The sequence below is a fragment of the Panthera tigris genome, chromosome A2, assembly GCF_018350195.1.
Source record: "Panthera tigris isolate Pti1 chromosome A2, P.tigris_Pti1_mat1.1, whole genome shotgun sequence".
NCBI classification, from domain to species: domain Eukaryota; kingdom Metazoa; phylum Chordata; class Mammalia; order Carnivora; family Felidae; genus Panthera; species Panthera tigris.
In genome coordinates, this window is record NC_056661.1 from 56599517 (window position 1) to 56625688 (window position 26172).

A 26172-nucleotide genomic window follows, 5' to 3' on the forward strand; every position below is an offset into this window, starting at 1 on the left:
AGGGAGCCAGCCGCAGACGTGGGGGTTGCCCTTCCATATAAAAATCTTTAATAAAAATAGCTTTCTTCAGAACCTGTCATAAAACGGAAGTACCAAACTGAAAGTCCTGCCACCTGGGCAGGAGGGAATGAGGCAGGCTGGGCAGGCCACGGAGAACTGCGAGCAGTAGCCGACCCAAAAGGAACAGCTCTAGCTGGTGGCTGACACATGGGACTGTGGGCCGAGTTGACACAGTCTCATTTTTCAAGAGGAGGTAGCAGTATATCTTTTTAACGGTAGTCATAAATTGACCTCCCCCCCCCCCCGCGAGTGACAGGAGAAAGCTAAATAAAACGCAAGCACCCAGCTAGCAGCCTGTTTTACACACTCAAGATAAAAATAAGTGGGTTCCTACAAAAGCAAAACATGTGTACAAAAGTGACAGCTGAAGCGCACAGCCTGCCAGGGAGGGACAGGGGCCAGGGTAAGAGAAGGTGGGAGAAGGAGCCCCAGGACTCACAGCGCCAGCCTGCCCGTCTGCAGTCCCAGGACAGCAGAACCCTGTGGCAAGGGCCAGCGGGGGATGATGGTCCCCTGACAGATCTCCAGACCCTGCACAGGTCCCGGCTCAGCCCTAATACCCCAGAAGTCTTTTGGCCTCTTCACTCTGGGCCTGCAGGGTCTCACTGGCATACTTCTGGAGGAGTTCCATCTTCTTCCTTCGCACAAGGGCCTCCTCGATCTGTGGACAGCAAGAGTGAAGAGCTCATGTTGGACTCCTCCACAAGCCCTCCGTGCCCTGCTGGAGCTCAGCCAGGAGGGAGATCCCCAGACAGAGGCCATCGAGGAGCCAAACCCCAGAGCCAGCTCCCACTGGAAGCGGAGGAACAACCCTGTTTGTCAGTATCCCCTAAAGTGGACGGGACCCAGCCCCCCGCTGCATGCTGCACCTTACCTACCGGAAGCATAGCGACCAGTGCCAAGTGGTCAGAGTCAGAGCTGCCCTAACGGATAGGAAGGGCGAAGAAAACCCACGAACGCACTCTGTGCAGGCTCCTTTTCCCCGAGTCCCCTGGCACTGGGGAAGCCCCACCTGCAAGGGGAGCAGCTCTCAGCCTCTGTCCTACCTCTTGCTGTGATGGCACTGGGACATGGGCGATGAACTTCTGCTGCCCGTCTTCACCTCCTTTCTCCTGGCTGCCTTCCTCGTCAGACTACAAAACAGAGAACCACCAAAAGGCAGTGAGCCAGAGCCCGTTACACACATGTTGGAACCGCTACAAAACGCACAATTCGGCAGCTATTTAAGAGGAAAAAAACAGGGGTGCCTAGGTGGCTTGGTCAGTTAAGCATCCAACCTGATTTTGGCTCAGGTAATGATCTCTCTGTTTGTAGGATCTAGCCTCACTCGAGCTCCTTGCTGACAGCAATGGAACCTGCTTGGGATTCTCTCTCTCTGCTCCTCCCCTGGTCTCTCTTGTGTATGCGAGATAATAAATAAGTAACTAACTAACTAAATAAATAAAGTCTCTCTCACAAAATAAACTTAAAAAATAAATGCCAGGTGTGCCTGGGTGGCTCTGTTGGTGGAGCGTCCGACTTCGGCTCAGGTCATGATCTCAGCTTGTGAGTTTGAGCCCCGTGTCGGGCTCTGTGCTGACAGCTCAGAGCCTGGAGCCTGCTTCGGAGTCTGTGTCTCGCTCTCTCTCTGCCCCTCCCCTGCTCATGCTCTCTCTCTCTCTGTCTCAAAAATACATAAAACATTAAAATAAACAAATAAAAATAAAAAAATAAAAAATAAAAGGAAAAAAACAAAAGGAATGGGGACGTTCAGTGCTCACACAGAAAGACATGGAGACACCCACTAACTATTTAAAAAAGCCACAAAACACTGTGCAAATGATGCTACCTTTTGAATGAGGAAAGAGAATTAGAAGAGAATCTAGTGACAGCCGTGAGAACCGAGTGCATCTTTGCACCCAGAGAACTAGGGAATCTTTGTTGGTCTTTACACATTCTTTGGTTTTTGAACCTTGTGAATGTTATCTAGTTCTTTAATTAAAATTTAAAAAATTTAATTACCAAATGTACCCAATATGGAAAATGTACCAAATATAGAAAAAAGATCAATTCAGGTCTGCCCACGAGTCAAAAGAGATTGCCAATAACTTCAGGAAATAATGTGGCCTTGGAAATCTGAGGAGAGAGGGCTCCCGTGAGGTGGTGGGGTCCGCTGTTTGCCAGTGTCGGTGCCAGACGCCCTGCACCAGCCTCTGCCCACACCCGCTGACTACTACCTAGCAATACAGAGGAATGAACTCTTGGATTCAACACCTCGGATGGAGCTCAAGGGCACTGTGTTGAGTATAAAGACCATCCTCAAAGGTGGCATACGGTACGCTTCCATTTGTGAAACATCCTCAAAAGGACAGAATTATAGAGACAGGGAACCGACTGGAGTTGGCCACGGGATGGGGGAAGGAAGGAGGCCTGTCAGGGTGCAACACGCGAAGGGAACGGCTCTGTATCTTGACCAAAATGGTGGTTGTACAAATCCACACGTGTGATAAAAGACACACAATGCTATACACTCATTACGCCATCTCTGTTTCCTAGTGTTGACACCGTCCTGTAACTCTGGAAGATGTAACCGTTGGGGCAAACTGGGTGAAGGATATACAGGACCTTCTGTACCACCTTTACAACTTCCTGTAAATTATTTCAAAACTACAAGGAAAAAAACCCACCTTTGGTGGCTCTCCATCGCTCTTCGGATGAAGGCAAACCCTTCTCACCATGGAGCAGGGGCGCCGGCCTGTTCTGCCTTGCCTCCACCCCAGCAGCCCCTTACTGTGCTCCAGCCACACCGGCCCATCCTCTGTCCCTCACACTCCCATGGTGTCTATCAGTACATATGTTTCCCCCGTTGCTGGAACACTCTTCCCTCACTGCCTCTCCCTTGGTTATTAACTTGTCCTGATCTTCCAGACCTCAGCTGAGGGGTCAGCTCCCAGGGAGAGCCTTCATGGGCTCTCCCTGCACCACATCACTATTGCAGACTGCTGTCACAGCCACTGGTTCCCATTGTCTCTGCTCACCGGACTGTCTCCCCACTGACTCTAAGCTACAAGCAGAGCTTGTCTCCTGCTGTGCCCCTGGCACAGGCCTGGTTCACAGTAGCCACTAATTAAACAAACACCTGCTGAAAGAGCAAATGAATTATTTGCAGCTGAAGAAGACCTTCCTAGGGCTTCAAATGTTTCACTGTCCCCACTGCTGAGCAGCCAGACCTGCATATGAGCCTAACCTCAGGTCCGCCGTACCCTGTGTGATAATGACCAAGTCACTAAACTTCTCCGAGCCTGCTTCCTTGCCACCGATGTCACGGCAAGTTCCTCACCCGGGACCTGACCTATCGCCCACGCACGGGTAATTCCCCTCCCCTTCTCAGTCCAGCAAATCCATTTCATCCCTTCTCGATGTGTCCAGGGAGCAAGGGCTGCATGGCAGGCTCTTCAGAAGAGTCCAGAGCTAGCAGGCTCTGCCTGAGAGGCAGGATCATAGCTCCACCCTCAACCACCACCCTCTGAATAAGGCCCTCTCTGCTCTGGGCTGGTCTCTATCTCTAAAATGGGGTTGTTAAGACTAAACAAGACCTTTTGGCACTGCCACTTAAAAGGAAATGATGAGGGGCCCCTGGGTGGCTCAGTCAGTGTCCAACTTCAGCTCAGGTCGTGATTTCACGGTTCATGAGTTCGACCCTGCCTCGGGTTCTCTGCTGTCAGCAAAGAGCCTGCTTCAGATCCTTTGTCCCTCTCTCTCTCTGCCCCTCCCCGGCCCGCGTGCTCTCTCTCAAAAATAAACAAACATTTCAAAAAAAACTTTTAATAAAAACATCAAAAAATAAAAATAAATGCTGAGGCCTACCCTGCTGACACCTTGATATTAGACTTCTAGCCTCTAGAACTCTGAGGCTAGAAACATCCATTTCTGGTGTTTAAGCCGCCCAATCTGTGGTACCTTGTAATGTATAAGCAACTAATACAATAGATACATAATTAAACCTGAAAACGTGGTAATAATAAAGAAGCGAATAAATAAATAAAAAGAAACGATGGGGACACGGGCTAGAACTCATGGCATCAAATGTGTTTATAAGTCCGACAGCAGTGTATTCAGAAGGGCCTATCTCTACAAAGCAGGTAAGTAATGCTGGGTATAAAGTACAGTTTACCAAGTGCTCTAACAGCCATTCCCTTCTAGAACTCTCCCTGGGATGCTGAGTCCTCACATCCATCTTCCAGCTGAGGAAGCTGAATTCTCAGGGCTGGGCTTTGGCCCCGACCCCCCGCCAATGGGCTGAGGCTTCCTACCATCCCACCCATTCTCCCAAGGCCCAGCCTTCGTGGCTCAGAGCAGAGGCAGTGAGCACCGGGGCCCCCCACTGCCCACAGTACCTCTTCCTCGGTGACAGCATAGATGTTGATCTCTTCCTCCTCTTCCTCCTCCTCCTCCTTTTCTCCTCTTGCCAGCCGGGCCTCTCTCTCAGCTTTCCACTTTTCCACCAATCCGGCCCTGACTGGAGAAACAGGAGAGCAGGTGCTGCTTAGTCAGGCCTCTAATCAGCTTTATGTGCAATGCAGGGTGAGGCCCACATGTCCCCTCGGAAGAGGGGAACCCTCCATTCTGCCCTGGCAGGCAGGAGTGGAGTGTGAGAGGTAGTCTGGTCACACCACAGCTCTAGCTCCCAGTCACAACAAGGCAACCTGCCAGGGGGCAACCCCAGATCATCCCCAGTTCAACGACCTAAGTGACTTCCTGACATGCCTACATGAAAGAGGAGACACAGTGGTACAGCATGCCGGAAAAGGGCTCAGACTCCTGACCACCTGCCCCCAAAGCCCTAGCTGACACACCAGGGGTCTCAGCACTAACTTCTTCCTCACAGGGCTGTCATGAGGCTTCAGGACAATGTCCATAAAATGTTCACAAGGCTTGGCATGGAAGAAGCACTCAGAAAGAGACACCCACCTTGCTCTACACTGATAACCTATTAGCTGTGCTTAAAGCATATCTGAAAGCTACTTAAATGGGCACCACTTCCCGATTTCAAGAAAACCAACGTGGGAAGGAATCTAGATGATGCATTCTGGGTGGATAGGGGGCAGGTCAGATGTCACTCTTGGGCTTCCCCAACCTGCTGCTTCTGGCCCAATACAGCCCTGACTGCATCATAGATACCGAGCAGACCATTTCCTCAGAAGACCATCAGCAATAAAACCAACCCACTTCTGGTGTAAAGGACATTTTCAAAGGACAGAACAGAAACCAGATGCCATCTATAATGAAACGAAATGCTCGGAGACCTACATTTCTTTTCATATTCCTGTTCCAAAGGCACGATGACACCATCATCTTCATCAAGGTAACCGTAGTATTCAAAATCGATTGCTTTCATGAGCTCAGCGCGTGTCTTTCTTGGAGGGGGAAGAGCTGAAAGAAACAGCACCAGCTCAGCTAAATATCCCACCACAGTCACACCCAAGCCTTCATCCTGGACAACGTTATGTGGCCGTGGAGTGTGCATGCTCAAGAAATACCATGATGTAGGCACCTCTCTGTACTAGCCAGAGATTTACATTAAGTGGTACAACCCTTTTTAAAACTTTAACCCAATTAGTCTATTTAGAAAAAATTTATACTAATTAAAAACACAAAAACAAAAGCTAGCAAAGCCTAATGGACAGAGATATACATTATTCACAGGGTCGTGAAAGCCTAGAATAACCTAAGGCTCTATGTAAGCTGTAGGATGTGTGTAAAATGGGGTATCTGATGACCCCTGTACTGCTCTTACACAAGATGCTTTGATAATATAGGAAATGTCATGTTAAATGAAAAAAACAGGATAGGAAAATGTAAGTATATAGATAAGACAAAAGAAACTATAAAAAAACAAAAAAGATAAATGAGAAAGTCCTAAAGAAAATATTTTCAGGGGCACCTGGGTGGCTCAGTTGGTTGAGCGACCAACTTCAGCTCAGGTCATGATCTCACGGTTTGTGAGTTCGAGCCCTGCGTCAGGCTCTGTGCTGACAGCTCAGTGCCTGGAGCCTGTTTCGGATTCTGTGTCTCCCTCTCTCTGCCCCTCCCCTGTTCATGCTCTGTCTCTCTCTGTCTCAGAAATAAACAAACATTAAAAAAAATTTAAAACAAAATTTTTTTTCAGACTAAGGGTTACTATTCAGGATATCTAAGTAATTCTTAAAATCAAAAGGGAGGGCATCTGGCTGGCTCAGTCAGTAGAGTATGCAACTTTTGATCTCAGGGTTGTGAGTTTGAACCCCATACTAGGTGTAGAGATTACTTAAAAATAAAAAATCTTAAAAAAAAAAAATCAAAAGGGAAATGGCAACCCAACAGATAGGTGAAAGAGTAAAAGCTGATCATTTCAGCAGAAAAAGCTCACATGTATAAAAATTTCATTTAGCATGATGCCTGGGTGGCTCAGTCCTGACCTCTGATTTTGGCTCAGGTCACGATCTCACCATTCACTGCTCCACTACTCTTGGTCCCTGACCCGTGACCATGCTGGCTGCACCCAGGACCAGGTTCAGGGCTAAAACCCCTCTGGCTCAGAACGCTGCATTCCTCCCAGTCAAAGGGAGTGGTTTAAGGGTAGAACTATGATCTGGTCAAGCCAACCAGATTCAATTCTGGGGGTTTTGCTTAAACTGCTTGGGAGAAAAAAAAATCTCTTGCTGAAGAGGACAAAATGTAAGTTGGTGATAAACCACTTGCTGCCACAAGCAGAGAACTAAACAGAGAAAAAAGTTCACGCAGTGGAAGTCAAAACTGCAACATGGAGGAAATGTGGCCTGGAATCAGCCATTCCTGAAAGCAAACCACCGTGGGCTTCTCAGTTATGTGAGCCAATAAATTCACTCTCCTGCCTAAACTGAATTGGGGTTAAGCCAAGTGTCACTCACACTGATGAAATTCAGCTTATGAAATAAGCACGTAAGTGCATTAAAAAAGACCTGGAAGGGAACGTAACAAACAGATAATAATGATTACCAGTTATCCAGGGGCACGGGGAAGGGGGGTGGTACCCAGGGGAGAGTACTTTTGAATATACTCATGAAGACTGACTTATATACCTTCTCATTTAAAAAAAAAATCTACAACTGGAATAAATAATAAATTTAGAAAAATTATTTTTCTAAAAATAATGACCTCAATATAGGTGCCCCCCCAACATATGAATTTTTTCTTCTTAAATTATCAGCTTTGATTCTTTGACCAATCTGTTGGGTTGTCATTTCCCTTTAAAAACTAGATGGAAATATGTCCCAATAGGTCAACAATTGTCATCTACAGATGGGAAAATATGGGCAGTTGTTTTTCTGATTTTCTGTATTTTACCACTTCTCTGTAATAAAACTATATTATTTTCACAATGAATAGCATGATACTTACACTTTGAATTATTTTTTAAAGTTTTTTTAAGATTTTTTTTTTTTTTTTTTTTTACAATTTTATATTTAAGTAACCTCTACACCCAACGTGGAGTTCAAACTCACAACCTCAAGATCAAGAGTCACATGCTCCACCGACTGAGCCAGCCAGGCAACCCTTGAATTAATTTTAAGTGGTGTTAATAACGCATGCAAAACCAGTTTGGGCATAATTAATTTAAAATTAAGCAGGGCTTGGGGCACTGAGGTGGTTCAGTCGGTTAAGTGTCTGATTTTGGCTCAAGTCATAATCTCACGGTCTGTGGGTTCCAGCCCCGCATTGGGCTCTCTACTGTTAGCACACAGCCTGCTTTGGATCCTCTGCACCCTCCTCTCTCTGCCCTTCCCCTGCCGGTTCTCTATCTCTCAAAATAAATAAACAAACTTAAAAAAAAAAAAAAAAACAGGGCTGAATACAGATAGAATTATAAATATATTTTTAACATTTATTTATTTTTGAGAGAAAGAGACAGAGCACAAGTGGGGGAGGGGCAGAGAGATTAGGGAGACACAGAATCTGAAGCAGGCTCCAGGCTCTGGGCTGTCAGCATAGAGCCCAACTTGGGGCTCGAACTCACAAACCATAAGATCATGACCAGAGCAGAAGTCGGATGCTTAACCGACTGAGCCACCCAGGCGCCCCTAGAGTTATATATTCTTTTTTCTAAATTTTTTTTAATGTTTATTTATTTTTGAGACAGAGAGAAACAGAGCATGAGTTGGGGGAGGAACAGAGCGAGAGGGAGACACAGAATCTGAGGCTGGTTCTAGGCTGTCAGCACAGAGCCTGACACAGGGCTCGAACCCACCAACCGTGAGATCATGACCTGAGCCGAAGTCGGACATTCAAACCGACTGGGCCACCAGGCGCCCCTAGAATTATATTTTTAAAAGAAAAACTGACTGGAAGGAAATAGAGAAGAACACCAACAGTGGTGAGAATATTGCTGTCATTCTTCTCTGCTATTCACATTTTTTTCTATAATATTTAGACTACTTTCTTAAAAGGCAAAATTAAAATCCACAAACACCCCAGGCTAGTGGTTTCCAATTGCATTTTGGAAGGCCAAGGTTTGGCTGAAGCTCCCCACGGCCACGGAGGGAAAAGGCAGGACAGGTGAGGGGACCAGCCCTGAATTCGCATAGACCAGTTCCCCATTACTCCATTTATACCTACTGGGGTTCGGTCCAAGCTTTTGTTCTTTGGCTAGGGTTTTTTCAGCTAACAAGTAACTGAAACATGAGCCCATTTCAATGAACATCAGAGCCTGCCCTGATAGTTCGAGGAAACTTCAAATCGGAAACTTGTCATTCAGACTGAGAGACTGGCATGTGAGAATTTGGCGCCAGTCAATTCTGGATTCGCTCCCAACCCCGACTGCATGCCTTGGGTCGGTGACTTCAACTCCTGGTATTTAAAGTTTCTCATTTAAAATGGGGGAACAGTAATTCTGACACTACTACTGTGCAGCTGAGAAACAATGCAGGAGGAGCACCTAGCATACAGATCTGTTAGGATGACTACCAACAATTAGAGGCTAAGACCTTCACAAACATTAGCAGTCACTTACGTTCTTTTTCAAATAGCTCTCTAACACCAGGCAAATCTTTGGCTGCTCCAAAGTACTTGTAACCTCGATTTCCGGGGACTTCTTTCCCTTCATGATCCAGCATTTTAGGGCCAACTTTCTTATTGGGAAGGAAAAAGAGAAAATGAATCTGATCCTTTAACCCACTATTTCCATGTTTGCAAATATATTTTAAGATAATAACACTAATTGTGGGAAAATACTGATGTACACGGAAAAACATTTGGGCACTTTTTTTTGTAAATTAAAATCAACCTAAATACCTAACAGTAAGAGGATGATTTATGTAAATTATAGCACTGTCATGGATGGAATATATTCTATAACTTAAAGATAATGATTCTTATGAAACTCCTATACTGCCTTGGGAAAACACTTATAACATGAGGTAAGTGACAAAAGCTCACAACACAACTGCAAACAACCTAAATGACAAGCAGTAGAAGACAAATGAGATACATCCTGAAAACGGAATTCTACCCATTAAAAATGATGATGTCAACAACTACATGTAGTATGGTGACCCTGAACCAGGTCTATAGGACTATAAAAGGATATTGTTGGGAAAATCTATGAAACAGTCAAGTACTTTACATAAAATGACTGTACCAAAGTGTCTTACACTTGATAATTCTACCACAGTTATGTAAGAGAACATTCTTCCTCTTGGAAAATACACACAGGGGTGCCTCGGTGGCTCAGTCAGTCGAGCGTTCAACTCTTGATTTCAGCTCAAGTCATGATTGCAGGGTCATGGGATAAAGCCCCATGATGGGCTCTGCATGGAGCATGGATCCTGCTTGAGATTCTCATTCTCTCTCTCTCTCTCTCTCTCTCTCTCTCTCTCTCTCTCTCTCTGTCTCTCTCTCACCCTCTGCCCCTCTCCCCCATTTGCATTCTCTCTCTCTAATAAGAAAATAACAAAAATAAGAAAGAGAGAAAATATACACAAGAGATACTAAGTATTAAGGGATAAAGAAGCATAATGTATTAAGGTACACACAGAAAATGACAAATACAGGAAAAAAGCCAAAATCTGGTAAATGTGTATGAAGGGTATATAAGAATTCTCTGTACTAATTTTGCAACTTTCTCAAAAATTTGCTTTTTTTTTTTTTTTTAATGTTTATTTGTTTTTGAGAGAGAGAGAGAGAGCGAGTAGGAAAGGGGCAGAGAAGGTGAGACAGAGAATCCCAACGCGGGGCTTGAAACACAAATCGCGAGATCATGACCTGAGCCAAGTACAGGAGTTGGACACTAAACCGAATGAGCCACCCAGGCACCCCTCAAAAATGCTTTTTAAAATGATGAGGGGCGGGGCGCCTGGGTGGCTCAGTCGGTTAAGCGGCCGACTTCGGCTCAGGTCACGATCTCGCGGTCTGTGAGTTTGAGCCCCGCGTCGGGCTCTGTGCTGACAGCTCAGAGCCTGGAGCCTGTTTCAGATTCTATGTCTCCCTCTCTCTGACCCTCCCCTGTTCATGCTCTGTCTCTCCCTGTCTCAAAAATAAATAAAACGTTAAAAAAAAAAAAATTAAAATGATGAGGGGCATGTGGCTCTTCATCTCAGGGTCATGAGTTCAAGCTCCACATTGGGCATAGAGCCTACTTAAAAATAAACAAATAAAAATAAAAATAAAATGATGATATAAATGACTATTGACATGCAAGTATGCTCCTGAAACACTGTTAAGTGAACAAAGCATATAGTTACAATAAAAAACAATTTCCGTAAAAATAAACATATATATACATAGAAAAAATGCTAGAAAGGTTAAATAGAAAATGTCAGTAGTAGTTATTTCTGTGTAGTAGAAAACTATATAACATTCTGTATCATTCATAGAATATAACAAATTTTTTAATATTTTACAATTTTTATGATTTTTTATTTTATATTTTCTTCCTTTTTTTTTTTCTTTTTTTTTTTTTTGCATAAAACTCTGTAGTATCTACACAGGCAATGTTACTATTTTGGAAAGAAACAAATCCTACAACCAAAGTTGTATACACAGTGAGTGTGATCTCAATCGTGGCACTCACAGGAAAACAACAGAAGGAACTATTCAAGTAGTTTCATCCAGGTAATGCCATCCTGACTGAATGCTATCCTGCTTCTTTATACTTTTCTGAACTTGATAAATGTACTACTTTTCTTTTTTAATATGGCAAAATACACATAACAAAATTTACCATCTTAACCTTTTTTTTTAAAGTTTATTTATTTATGAGAGAGACAGACAGACAGCATGAGTGGGGGTGGGGCAGAGACAGAGGGAGACACAGAATCTAAAGCAGGCTCCAGGCTCTGACCTGTCAGCACAGAGCCCGACGCAGGGCTTGAACTCACAAACTGTAAGATCATGATCTGAGCCTAAGTCGGATGCTTAACTGACTGAGCCACCCAGGCGCCCCAGCATCTTAACCTTTTTTTAAAAGTTTATTTGCTTATTTTGAGAGAGGGAGAGAGAGAGAGTGTGCAGCGTGCATGCACAAGTCGGGGGAGGAGCAGAGAGAGGGAGACAGAATTCCAAGCAGTTCTGCAGTACCAGCGAAGAGCCCAACACAGGGCTCAAACCCACAAACCATGAGATCATGACCCGAGCCAAAATCCAGAGCCAGGTACTCAACCAACTGAGCCACCCAGGCACCACCCATCTTAACCATTTTTGGTGGACAATTCAGTGATACTAAATACATTCATAATATTATATAACCCTCACCACCATTAATCTGCAGAACTCGTCTCATCTTGTGAAACTAAAATTTTAAATGTATTACTTTTACACATAGAAAATGGAAATAAAACTGTTAAGCATTAAAAAAAATTCAAGAAAAATATTGAAAGATTAATGTGAATTGCACCAAAAATTTGTAAAATAAACTTGACCAAGGAGGTGAAAGACCTGTACTCTGAAAACTGTAAAACACTCACGAAAAAAATTGAAGATGACAAATGAAATGGAAAGCTCTTCCATGCTCATGTACTGGGAGAATTAATATTGTTAAGATGTCCATATTACCTAATGCAATCTGCAGATTTAATGCAATCCCTATCAAAATACCAGCAGCACTTTCCAAAAAACTAGAACACATAATGCTAAAACTTGTATAGAACAACAAAGACCCCAAACAGCCAAAGCAATCTTGAGAAAGAAAAACAAAGCTGAATTCCAGATTTCAAGATATACTACAAAACTGTAATAATCCAAATAGTATGGCAGTGACACAAACACAGACACACAGGTCAACGGAACACAAGACAGAGCCCAGAAATAAACCTAGAATTATATGGCCAATTAATGCACGACAAAGGAAGCAAGAATATGCAATGGGAAGACAGTCTCCTCAAAAACAGTGCTGGGAAAACTGGAGAGCTACATGCAAAAGAATGAAACTGGACTACTTTCTAACACCATACCCAAAAAGAAACTCCAAATGGATTAAAGACCTAAACGTGACACTTGAAACCATAAATACACTAGAAGAGAGCACAGGCACTAAATTCTCTGACATCGGCCATACCAACACTTTTCTAGATATGTCTCCTAAGGCAAGGGAAACAAAAGCAAAAATAAACTATTGTGACTACATCAAAATAAATAGCTTCTACAGAACAAAGGAAATAATCAATAAAACAAAAAGACAACCTATTAATTAGGAGAATATATTTACAAAGGATATATCCAATAAGAGATTAATATCCAAAATATAAAAGAACTTCTACAACTCAACACCAAGAAACAAATAATCCAATTAAAAAATGGGCAGATGACATGAACATTTTTCCAAAGGCAAAGATGGCCAACAGACACATTGAAAAGATGCTCTACATCACTCATCATTAGGAAAATGCAAATCAAAACTACGAGATATCCTGTCAGAATGGCTTAGTATCAAAAACACAAGAAACAACAAGTGTTGGCATGGCAAGGATGTGGAATAAAAGGAACCTCACGCACTGTTGGTGGGAATGCAAACTGGTACAGCCACTGTGGAAAACAGTATGGAGGTTCCTCAAAATTAAAAATAGAATTACCATATGATCCAATAATTCCACTACTGGGTATTTGCCTAAAGAAAAATGAAAAACACTGATTCTAAAAGATAAAATGCACTCCTAATACTGTAGCATTATTCACAATAACCAAGATATGGAAGCAACTCAACTGTTCATGGATTGATGAATGGATAAAGAAGAGGTAGTGTGTGGGGCGCCTGGGTGGCTCAGTCGGTTAAGCGACCAACCTCAGCTCGGGTCATGATCTCACAGTTTGTGGGTTTGAGCCCCATGTCGGGCTCTGTGCTGACAGCTCAGGGCCTGGAGCCTGGAGCCTGGAGCCAATTCTGTGTCTCCCTCTCTCTGCACCTCCCCTGCTTGTGCTCTGTCTCTCTCTGACTCTCAAAAAATAATGTTAGTAAGAAAAATTAAAAAAAAAAAAAAAAGATGTGGGGTGTGTATGCGTGTATAATGGAACACTCAGCCATAAAAAGAGTGAGATTGGGGAACGTGGGTGGCTCAGTTGGTTAATCATCTGACTCTTGATTTCGGCTCAGGTCATGATCTCACAGTATGTGAGATCAAGCCCCATGTCAGGCTCTGCACTGACAGCGCAGAGCCTGCTTAGGATTCTCTCCATCCTTCTCTCTCTGCCCCTCCCCCACTCTCTCTCTCTCAAAATAAATAATACACATTTTTTAAATATTTTTATTCTTTTAAATAATCTCTACACCCAACGTGGGGCTCAAACTCACAACCCCAAGATCAATCAAGAGCGGCATGTTCCTCTGACTGAGCCAGCCAGGTGCTCCAGGACCATGGTCATTTTAAACAAGAGGCCAGAGGCGCCTGGCTGGCTCCATTGGTTGAGCCTAAGACTTCGGCTCAGGTCACAATCTCATGGTTTGTGAGTTTGAGCCCCACATTGTGCTCTCCGCTGTCAGAGCAGAGCCTGCTTCAGAAACTCTGTCTCCCTTTCTCTCTGCCCCTCCCCTACTCGCACTCTCTCTCAAAAATTAATAAACATTTAAAAATAAATAAATAAACGAACAAACAAGAGGCCCAGAGAGATTAAGTGGCTTACTCAAGAACATCTGGACAGTAAACTGAGGGGCCCTATCTGCTCTGATGGCTGTGCTATGGGGTGTTTAAGAATTATCCTACCATGGGGCGCCTGGGTGGCTCAGTCGGTTAAGCGTCCGACTTCGGCCCAGGTCATGATCTCACAGTTTGTGAGTTCAAGCCCCACGTCAGGCTCTGTGCTGGCTGTGTGGAGCCTGGAGCCTGCTTCAGATTCTGTCTCCCTCTCTCTCTGCCCCTCCTCTGCTCGCTCTCTGTCTCTCTCTCTCTCTCAAAAATAAACATTAAGGGGCACCTGGGTGGCTCAGTCGGTTAAGCATCCGACTTTGGCTCAGGTCATGATCTCACAGTTTGTGAGTTCGAGCCCCGCGTCGGACTCTGTGCTGACAGCTCAGAGCCTGGAGCCTGCTTCACGTTCTGTGTCTCCCTCTCTCTCTGCCCCTTCCCTGCTCATGCTATGTCTCTTTCTGTCTCAAAAATAAACATTAAAAAAAAATAAAAATTAAAAAATTAAAAAAAAAAAAAAAAAGAATTATCCTCCCTATCTTTCCCATGTTTCCTGTCCACATTTAACAGGCATTCTTCAAAGCTTCTTTCATTCCTCAAGTACTTACTCCGTGACCAGCATGGGCTGGGAGCTGCAGCGGATGTAAAGTTGACCAGCATGGGCTGGGAGCTGCAGCGGATGCAAAGTTACCCAGCCTGCCAAAACGCTTACCCGCAAGATCCGCTGGCACAGTGGCTTACTTACTCCATAATCAGGACCACCCAACTCCTTTATCCGGACTTCCCAGTGTCCTTTCTCTCTTAGCAGTTTGTTAATTTCATCATTCAGGTCCCGAATTCGGAATTCACCTAAACCAGCTGGAAAACAAAAACATTAACATTGTTTCTTCAAAATAGCACTCAATGTTATACCCTAAAAATAAATGTCAATACCTACAAAGGTATGCGGGACAAAAACACTCATTTAAATTTATAAGAAAAACCATCACACCCAAATAAAGGAAATGGCAAGGATTATGAACCGAGTCCCCACCAGCACAGGGGAAAAAAATTCTTGAGGAAAACCTTCATCATCATTAGCAACTGAAGAAATATAAACTGAAGCAATCCTACTGTTCCATTTATGCAACTATTAAAATACTTTGGTGGTGGGGGCACCTGGCATCCAACGCCAGCAAATACGCAGCGAGGCTGACATAAGCACCGGGACTGGGAGAATTCTGTGTTGGTTTCACCCTTTCAGGAAAGCAATGTTTTGTTATATGGGAACATCTTTTGGCAAAGACTATACTCTGAGAATGAAGCCTAAGGGACTCTTTTAAAAAAATTTTTTTTAATGTTTATTTATTTTTGAGACAGAGAGAGACAGAGCATGAACGGGGGAGGGTCAGAGAGAGGGAGACACAGAATCCGAAACAGGCTCCAGGCTCTGAGCTGTCAGCACAGAGCCTGACGTGGGGCTCAAACTCACAGACCGTGAGATCATGACCTGAGCCGAAGTCGGCCGCCTAACCGACTGAGCCACCCAGGCGCCCCCTAAGGGACTCATTTAAAGGAATATGCACAAGAGAGTTTGCAGAGGTGTTGTCTCCCACGCCAAGAGCAGCTGGAGCATCCCACCACAAAGGAAGGGAAATGGCTAATGAACCTTGATATGTTGAAACAAAGTATCACGTGGCTGTTGCAAGGGAGTAACCTCCCTCCCCCTTCTCCACTGAATGGCTTTTATACCACTGTCAAAAGTCAACTGACCACATGTGTGGCTCTATTTCTTACTCTCTTCCATTGGTCTATCTTTCACCACTACCCACCCCATTATCTGGAATACAGTAGCTTTATATAAAATCTTAAAGTTAGGTGGTATGAATGCTACAATCTTGTTCTTTTTCAAAATTATTTTGGCTATCCTAGTTCCTTTGACTTTCCATTTAAAATGTAGAAAAAATCTGGCAACCTATTTAAAAAAAAAAAATCCCATCGGGATTTTGATTGTGGTAATATTTGAAAAGACCAAGAACTGACATCACTACTAGGTTTGGGTCTTGCCATCCACGAATGCCATGTACCTCTCCACTTACTTAGGTCTTCTCTGATTTCCTTCATCAATGTTTTAGTTTTAAGCAAACAGACCACACATACATTTTGTTAGATGTATGCCTAAGTATTTCTTCTGTTTTGGTGCTTTTGTAAATAGCCCTTTTTGCAAATGTTCTATTACCAATTTTTCAGTGCTGGTTTATAACAACAGAATTGATTTGTGTGTACTGTCCTTTCTACTCTGTAACCTTGCTACCCTCACTTATTCACTTTAGAAAGCTTCCCATAAGATTTCTTGGGATAGTCTACACGGAAAATGACATAGTTTGAGAAGAGAATTGTATTTCTTCCTTTCCAATCTGTGTGCCTTTTATTTCCTTTCCTTGCTTTACTGCACAGACTAGGAATTCCAGTACGACCTTGAATATAAGCAGTAAGAATTTCTGCCTCGTCCTTGCTCTTAGGAGGAAAGCATTCAACCTTTGCCATTAAGTACGATGCTGGCTATAGGTTTTTTGGGAGAAGTGTTTTATCTGGGTGAAAAAAATTCCCTCTTATTCCCAGTTAGCAGAGAGTTTTTACCATGAGTGGATGTTAAATTTTGCCAAAAATTTTTTCCATCATCTACTGAGATGATCTCTACTAAAGATCATCTAGAGAGGCTTCTCTACTTTAGAATGATGATACAGTGAATTATATTCATTTCTGAATACTGAATCAGACATGTACACCAAGGATAAATCTCACTTGGTTGTGATGTGTTATCCTTTTTATAAATTACTGGATTTGGTTTGCTAATATTCTATTGAAGATTTCTACACTCATGAGGAATATTAGTTGGAAATTTTACGTGTAATGTCTTCTTCTGATTATAGTATCATGGTAATGCTAATAGTCAAACTTCTAAATGAAGGAGGAAGTGTTCCTTCCTCTTCAATTTTCTGGAAGAAACTGTGTTGAATTGGTATTTTTTCTTCCTTAAATGTTAGGTAGAACTTACCTGTGAAGCCATCTGGGTCTGGAGTTTTCTTTGCTGGAAGGCTTTAACTATGAATTCAATTTCTTTAACAGATACAGGGGCATCTGACTGCCTCGGTCAGTAGAGCATGCAACTCTTGATCTTGGGGTCATGGGTTTGAGCCCCATGCTGGGCATGGAGTTTACTTAAAAAAAAAAAAATTCTTGATTTCTTTAATAGACATAGGAATGCTCAGGTTTCAATTTCATCTTGAACAATGTTTCTAAACAGTGGCACTACTGACATTTTGAGTCAAATAATTCTTTGCAGGATACACTGTAAGATGCTTAGTGGCTTCCCTGGCTTTAACCACTAGATGCCAGTAGCACCCCAAGTTATAAAAATCAAAGTTTCTCCAGATACTGACAAATGTCCCCTGGAGGGGCAAAACTGCCCCTGGGTAAGAACTAATTCTCTTTAAGTTTCTGTCTTAAATTTTTTTTTTTTTCAACGTTTTTTATTTATTTTTGGGACAGAGAAAGACAGAGCATGAACGGGGGAGGGGCAGAGAGAGAGGGAGACACAGAATCGGAAACAGGCTCCAGGCTCCGAGCCATCAGCCCAGAGCCTGACGCGGGGCTCGAACTCACAGACCGCGAGATCGTGACCTGGCTGAAGTCGGACGCTTAACCGACTGCGCCACCCAGGCGCCCCAAGTTTCTGTCTTTCAAGGACTGGTCGGTTTCATCTGAGTTGATGAATTACAGGCATAACATTGTCTGTAACATTCCCTTATTAACCTTCTAATGTCTGGAGAGTCTGTAGTAATATTCCCAGTGTCATTCCTCGTGCTTGTAATTTTTTTAAGTTTGCTTGTTTGTTGGCTTGTTTATTTATGTAATCTCTATACCCAACGTGGGGCTCGAACTCATGACCCTGAGCTCAAGAGTCACGTGCTCTACTGACTGAGCACACCAGACACCCCTAGATATTCCTAATTTGTATCTTCTTTTTTTTCTTGGTCAGTCTGACTAATTTTATTGACCTTTTTATTTATTTAATTTTCTTTTTTTTTGAAGTTTATTTATTTTGAGAGACAGAAAGAGTGAGCAGGGGACGGGTGGGAGGAGGGGAGAGACAGAGAGAGAGAGAGACAGAGAGAGAGACAGAGAGAGAGAGTCCCAAGCAGGCTCTGCTGCACTGATAGTTCGATGTGGGGCTCAAATTCATGAACTGTGACCTCATGACCTGAGCCAAAACCAAGAATCAGACACTTAACCGACTGAGTCACCCAGGCATCACTTACTGATATTTTTAAAGAACCAGGTTTTAGGGGCGTTGGGTTGAACGACTCTGGCTTAGGTCATGATCTCACAGTTACTGAGTTCGAGCCCCACACTGGCTCTGTGCTAACGGCTCAGAGCCTGGAGCCTGCTTCGGATTCTGTGTCTCCCTCTCTCTCTGTACCTCCCCTGCTCACGTGCTCTCTCTCTCTTAAGAATAAATAAACATTAAAAAATTTTTTTAAATAAAAAATAAAAGAGTAAAGCCTCGGTGAGGCTTTAAAAAAAAAGAAAAGAACCAGCTTTTGACTTTTCTCTCTTCATCTTCCATTTTCAGTTTCATCGATATCTGCTCTTACCTTTATTATTTTCTTTCTTCTGCTTACTTAGGGTTTGGTTTACTCTTCTTTTCTAGTTTCTTAGCATAGAAGTTTAGATCATTGATTTGAGACCTTTCTTATTTTCTATTATTTTAATACAAAAAAAGAACATCCCCCTCCAAAATTGTTTTTGTCCCTTAAATTCTGATATTATGTTTTCATTTTCATTTACTTCAAAATATTTTCGAATATCCTTGCAGTTTGCTCTTAGACACATGAGTTGCTTAGATACATGCTGCTTAATTTCCAAATATTTAGGAATTTTCTAGGTATCTTTCTGTTACGGATTTCTACATTAATTCTGTTATAATCAGAGAACATACTTTGTAAGATTTCAATTATTTTAAATTTGCTAACATTTGTCTTATAACCCAGAACATGTTCTATTTTCGTGACTATTCTAGATGCTCTTAAAAAAAGAAAGCATTCTGGGATGCCTGGGTGGCTTACGTCGGTTAAGCGTCCGACTCTTGATTTCGGCTCAGGTCACGATCTCACCGGTGGTTGGTAAGTTTGAGCCCCGCTTTGGTCTCCAGACTGATCATGCGGAGCCTGCTTGGGATTCTCTCTCCCTCTCTCTCTGCTCCTCCCATCTGGCTCTCTCTCTCAAAAAAATAAAATAAAATAAAAAATAATAAAACTTTAAAAAATGTTTTTTTTGCTAGGTGGAATGTTCTAGAAGTGTCAAATTGACTCATACTATTATTCAGTTCTTCTATGTCCTTAATGATCTTCTATCTACTTGTTCTACTGATTATTGAAAGAGAAGTGTTGAAATCCCCAAGTCTCATGGTGGATTTGAGAATCAACACTGCAGGGGTACCTGGGTGGCTCAAGTGGTTGAGTGTCCAACTCTTGGCTTTGGCCCAGGTCATGATCTCATGGTTCTGTGGGGTCGAGCTCCATGCTGTCAGCATGGAGCCTGCTTGGGATTCTCTCTCTCCCTCTTTCTCTGCCCCTACCCCCCTCGTGCATGCATGCACTCTCTCTCAAAATAAGTAAAACTTAAAAAAAAAAAAAAAAAAAAAACCACTGTAAAAGACAAATTAGCTTACCATTCTGAATTTGAGCCACTTTTTTAGAGATCTCTCCAATGATCTGTGAAAAAAAGAAAAGGTAATATTCTCATGACTTTTGATTATGTCTGAAAGCACAGAAAACATATAATTCAAAATTAGTAATTAAAAATACTTAGAATTCTGGTAAAGAATCACTGAGAGAATAAGAAACAATCAGAATACAAATCAAAACCACAATGAGGTATCACCTTACACCTGTCAGAATGGCTAGAATTAAAAAGACAAGAAGTAAGTGTTGGTGAGAATGTAGAAAAAAGAGAACGCTCGTGCACTGTAGGTAGAAATGTAAATTGGTACAGCCACCATGGAAAACATGGAGGTTCCAAAAAAAATGAAAAATAGAAATACTATATGATCCAATAATTCCACTCCTGGGTATTTACCCAAAGAAAATGAAAACACTAATTTGAAAGATACATGTTAACTGCAGTATTATTTACAATACCCAAGATATGTAAGCAACCCAAGTGTCCTTGGACAGTTGAATGGATAAGAAAGATGTGTTATACATATACAATGGAACACTACTCAGCCATAAAAAAGAATGAGATCTTGCCATTTTCAACAACATGGATGGACCTAGAGGGTATTATGCTAAGTGAAATAAGCCAGACAGATTTCACTTACATGTGGACTCTAAAAAGCAAATCAAATCAATTAACAAACAAAAAAGCAGAAACAGACCCATAAAGACAGAGAACAAACTGATGACTGCCAAAGGGGAAGGAGGTGGGGGATGGGCATAATAATGGGTGAAGGGGAGTGGGAGATACAGGCTTCCAGTTATGGATTGATAAGTCACGGTGGTGGGGGGTGGGGAGGTGCAGTGGAGTTCAGCACAGGAAATATAGTCAATGGTATTATAATAGCATTTATGGTAATAGATAGTAGCTACACTTGTGGGATCACCATGTTGTATACCTGAAACTAATGTAACATTCTGTGTCAACTGTACTTCAATAAAAAAAAGAAACAATCAGAGACTTGTTACTTCTACTAAGACCAGATTCACCCAGAACATACTTGTCGTCTCCACTTTTCAGCTTTGGGCAGCTCAGTACATTCTGAGGCAAGGAAGGGTCTTCTTTCCTATGAAGAAGAAAATACACATGTTGCCACTGTACTAGTTACAAGCTCTGTGCAGCATTCACAACTGATTCAGCCATGAAGACTAAATGTCTAGTGGTCTAAACACACTTGAAGTTTCGGTTCCAAATGATCTCCATCAAGCCTTATATCTCACACTACAGTTTCCACTTGGAAACAACTATAGGAGGGCTGCCTGGGTGGCTCAGTCAATTGAGCATCTGACTCTTGATTTCAGGTCAGGTCATGATCTCACGGTTCATGGGACAGAGCCCTGCAATGGGCCCTGTGCTAAGAGGGTGGAGCCTGCTTGGGATTCTCCCTCTCCCCCTGCCCCACTTGCGCATGCACTGTCTCTCTCTTAAAATAAATAAATAACTTTTTTTAAAAAAGGAAACAACTATACATGCAAAAACATACATACATTGCACTGTATCTGGTACAGTGAACCACTGGAAACAACTTAAAAGTTCAATAATAGAGAGATGACTAAGTAAGCTAGGTTATATTCACTTCATGGAATATTCATATTATCTTAAGAAATAATGTCAATCGGGGCGCCTGGGTGGCTCAGTCGGTTAAGCATCCGACTTCAGCTCAGGTCATGATCTCACGGTCTGTGGGTTCAAGCCCCGCGTCAGCTCTGTGCTTGCAGCTCAGAGCCTGGAGCATGTTTCAGATTCTGTGTCTCCCTCTTTCTCGGACCCTCCCCTGTTTATGCTCTCTCTCTCTCTGTCTCAAAAATAAATAAATGTTAAAATTAAAAAAAAAAAAAAAAAGAAAAAAGAAATAATGTCTATCGGACACCTGGGTGGTTCAGTCAGTCATGATCTCATGGTTCATGATTTCGAGCCCTCTATCAGGCTCTGCACTAATGGTGTGGAGGCTGCTTGGGATTCTCTCTCTCTCTCTCTCTCCCTCTCTCTCTCTCTCTCCTCTCTCTCTCTCTCCTTCTCTCTCTGTCCCTCCCCTACTTGCTCTCTCTCTCTCTCAAAATAAAGAAACTTAAAAAAAAAGAAATATCTACAATATTCAGAACATACATAAACGTGTATGTGTACACATGCATGTGTGTGTGAGCATGTGTGTTTAATTTCTTTTTTTTTTAATTTTTTTAACGTTTTATTTATTTTTGAGAGAGGGAGAGAGACAGAGCGTGAGTGGGGGAGGGGCAGAGAGAGGGGGAGACACAGAATCGGAAGCAGGCTCCAGGCTCTGGGCTGTCAGCACAGAGCCCAACGCGGGGCTCAAACTCACAGACTGTGAGATCATGACCTGAGCCGAAGTCGGACACTTAACCGACTGAGCCACCCAGGCGCCCCTGTGTGTTTAATTTCTATAAAATAAAACAAAAATATTGAAAGAATGCTGCCTATTATCCCTGACCTGGTTGAGTCTCCATGAGTCAAGATCATTTACTGGTATCAGCTTAGAGCTCCTCTCTATAGCACATTCCGTTTTCTATTATTCACTATTAGACAGAGCTGGGATAATATGGAAAGCCAATTATCATAATACAGAGGAAATGGAAGCAGCTAGATCATCAATCACACTGCCCCAGCTACAGAGAGAGACACCTAGAATTCAAATGTATAGACTCCTAAGAGTGCCAGTGGCTATAGACAAGAAATTGGAAGTCTCGTCTGCTCAGGAGAGAGTTTTACCACATTTATTCTTAACGATTTACAATTCATGAAGATTTACACCAACCTTCACTTTTCCCTCTTCCAGTTGAGCTTGGCGAAATCTTGCTAAGGCCGTCCTATCAGAAACAGAGAAGAATCCATTAGATACCGCTCACAGACTTCTTATCACTCAAGTTCCTAGATGACGTAGATCTGCTCATGACCATATTTAACATCAGCCATTCATGAACATTATTCATAAATAGATTATAATAATTATTCTTCATAAAAAGAGAGCATACATGAGCATGCACAAGAGATTAAGACACCAAAGAGAAGTTATGGGTTTCCGTGTCCCGACAGTGGAACTTAAAAAGCCATGGGTGTTCCTGAACACCCAAATATCTATTTTACTTACACTGTGTGTAAAGACCGTGGGAAACTCTCCTGATCAGACCACTTGGTGAGCAACACATCCGGATGCTAAAAGACTAGCATCATGGGGTGCCTAGTTGTCACTCTCATAGCCCCTGTACCATCCCCAACTAAACTAGTGTTTATCCAGTATAAGTTCTGGGGAGTTGTCAGAAAACACTAGTAGGGAAAACAAACATCGAACACAGGCATACTATTTTAACACACGTAGAGAAAGAAAAATACGAAAGAACCAAACACAAAAAAGAGCTCCATGGTGATAATTAAGTCCCTTAAAATTTACAGACAAAACTGAATTGATACTTACATGGCCTTTTCTGCATTTCGGGCCTAAAAGGAGACAGAAGGGGAGAAAAATGCCCATGTTTAAAATACCCTTTTTTCACATACTTTTAGAGAAAAGTATCAAAAGGACAGTCACAAGCATAATGTTTGAACTAGTATCCCAAAAGAAAAAAAAGAAAGAAAAGAAAACCAAAAGAAAAAATAATCAAAAGACGTCCAAATCCTGTGACTTTACCCACGCTGCTCCCTCCACCTAAAATCTTCACTCCTCCACTGTCCCTCCCCACCCTTTGGATCTGACTCTTATCCATCCTTCAAAATGTATCACCGGTGTCATCGCCATCCCAGAAAGTTCGTCTGTGGCCCCTTCTTCCCAACTGGGCTGCTACCTTTTGTGTGGGTTTGTAACTACCATGGTCCTTTCCACTCAGCATCCCAACTGTCTGTTTCCAGCCAGCAGAACTTGAGGAAGAAAAGACTGGCTTTTCCAAAAGGAGTTTTATGTAACTACTGTCACACAAGTGTCAAGTCCACTGTCCCTGAAACACTGTCAAGCACAGAACATGTTTTCTGGGTTGTAGTTTAAGTAGAAAGAGTACTTGCTAAGTCAGGGACTTGAACTTTACTCTCAACTCTTCCACTCACCATCCCGGAGAAGTAGTCTCTCAGATTCCCCACCTTTACAACAGGGATCATACCTCTTATCTCCTAGAGATGTCATGAAGACTTAAGAGATAAACACATAAAAACATCAGGTATGCAGCTTCTAGAGCCTCAGCAAAAGTTAAGTTCAACGTAAGTCTCCTTCCTGGCCTTCTGCTACAATGGACACAGCAACAAACTTGGCAAAAGCTTGGCGGATACGTGAACACATTACCAACTAAGGATAAAACAAAGCAGCTCTCCCAGGGGAAGCCATCACCTTGAAGGCTGAGGCAGTGTCCTACCTATTTTACTAAATCCTAGAGATTCTAGATATTTAATTTAGTGTTTCTCAATGTTTACTGCATGCTTAAAACACCGCGGTAGGTGCTCGTTGGAACTTCCACACCAAACAATGAATCAATGTGATACGGGCACGTACCCAGGGTAACGTAAGCCCACTCATATATGAATGTGTGATGGTGACAGGGATATAAAATACCCAACAACTCCTGTACCCAAAAATATCTAGGCCCAGGGATTCTTCTCCCCTGCTAGGGAATAGGCAGAAGGATTCCCTATGTTTGTTAGAGTTCAGAAATGACGAGCCTCAAGGCTGAGCAGGGCAGTATGAAGCAGTAATTTGGGATATAGTCTCCCACAGAAAGGTCTGATTCCAGCCCAAGAAGGTTTCTTCCCTTCTTGGGATCTTGGGCTCATTCATCTACAAGAGCTTGCAATACATCTTCTATAACCTCATTACTGCGTGTTGTGCTTCTTATGAGGGCTTCGCTTAATGAAAATATGGTAACTAACATGTATGAGCATCTTCTTTGTACCAGCGCTAGGTGCATTCTCACACTGACATGTCGGGTGTGCTTCCTGAACCAATGGAGAAGCCAACAAACCACTCCAGACCACAGAGATCATACCCTCTGTGGTAGTAACACTACGCCATCCATTCAATCGTTACTGAACACCTACAACGTGTCACACCCCTAAGAAAGCCACTATTAGACACTAAGAAAGCAATGTTGAAAAGACCGACCCCCATGAAGTTTACATCTTGCGGGGGAGATGGAGAAGAGAAGAGACATAAATCAAATAACCCAGAAACATACTGTCACCCCCGCTGCTCATCCCCCGTATGGGACCTGGGGACAAACAAGTGGGCCCACGCGAGGCACCGTGACTCGCTACCGGTCCTTGCGCCTCTTAGTTTTCCCGGGCGATAAGATAAGGCGCTTCATCGAGATTACAACAGTGCTGGAGACGGTAACTCCGCTCTCCGAGGTTCCCATTTCCCACCCCAAATTCTGACAGCTGAAGAGAGGAGGAAGAGAACCCAAGTTACAGGTAGACAAGGAGCCTGAAGCCTGCAGTGATGCCCGGCTGCACCCCTCCACCACGAGCGACCGAATAGGGCTGGGAGCCCTCACTGCGCGCCCGCTCGCCCCCTCCACCACGCACCCACCCAACTCACCATGGTGGCAGTGAGGGCGCCGCCCTCGGGCCGCGCGGCCCCAGCCCCGGGAGCTTCACTGACTCGGGCGAGGCCGACCCCGGCGGGAACTGAAACACTCTAGCTGGCCGCACCACCGATTTTTCTGTCGGAAGGACAAACGGGATGGACCGGAAGTTGGGGGCCGGAAGCGAAAATGGTTCTCTACTAGAGGAGGAAGAGGAAATGCAAAAGCGCTCTTGTAGGACTGCCTTCCCTAGGCGTTCGGGCGTCGCACTGACACGCGCGTACGAAGACTGGGGGCGTTGGCAAATTGCGCCTGCGTAGTGAGACTGACGTGTCTTAGACTCCGCTCCCGACGTCTGGTTTCGCTCTCGCGATAACAAATGCAAACTTTCTTGCGTTAACTATTGCTACTGCGGAAGCGGAGGACACCGGGTGCGGTTGACTGTAAGCTGCTTGGGGTTATGGTTGCCGTTCTGGATCGCATCCCACCGGCCCCCTTTTTATTTCTTTTGGTGAGAGCAAACATGCCCTTTCGGAAGTCGCTCGTCCTCATGCGTCTGAACGAACTGAATCCTCACAGCCGACTGGGCTCGCTGAACCCAGCCTTCGTAAGAGGTTAGGCAGCTCAAGAAGTGGAAGCCGCAGGCCCCAGGTAGTAGGCGCTGAAACGCCCTTTTGGTCAGGTCAGAGCGAGTGTTCTCCAGGAGTTCGAGCTGGCGGGGCTTC

General features: G+C 43.4%; 1 protein-coding gene across 1 annotated transcript; it reads right to left on the reverse strand.

Moving 5' to 3' along the window:
• Nucleotides 1-25876, reverse strand: ISY1 (ISY1 splicing factor homolog). Its single transcript, XM_007092905.2, has 11 exons — nucleotides 25462-25876; nucleotides 23359-23381; nucleotides 22702-22753; nucleotides 20929-20994; nucleotides 19882-19924; nucleotides 14914-15026; nucleotides 9068-9185; nucleotides 5350-5472; nucleotides 4437-4558; nucleotides 1107-1193; nucleotides 1-721 (listed from the first exon to the last, which is right to left on the reverse strand). Exons 1-11 carry the CDS (start codon nucleotides 25462-25464, stop codon nucleotides 614-616), a joined length of 858 nt encoding a protein of 285 aa, XP_007092967.1. The 5' UTR covers nucleotides 25465-25876; the 3' UTR covers nucleotides 1-613.
• Nucleotides 25877-26172: the final 296 nt, after the last annotated feature.

What these genes read in the sequence shown, in the direction of transcription:
- ISY1 (XM_007092905.2), bottom strand. An exon ending in CTGAAAAGTGGAGACGACAA is followed by an intron (nt 19,925 to 20,928) that starts GTATGTTCTGGG and finishes TTTTTTTCACAG; the next exon opens with ATCATTGGAGAGATCTCTAA. An exon ending in CAGTGCCATCACAGCAAGAG is followed by an intron (nt 722 to 1,106) that starts GTAGGACAGAGG and finishes TGCTGTCCACAG; the next exon opens with ATCGAGGAGGCCCTTGTGCG.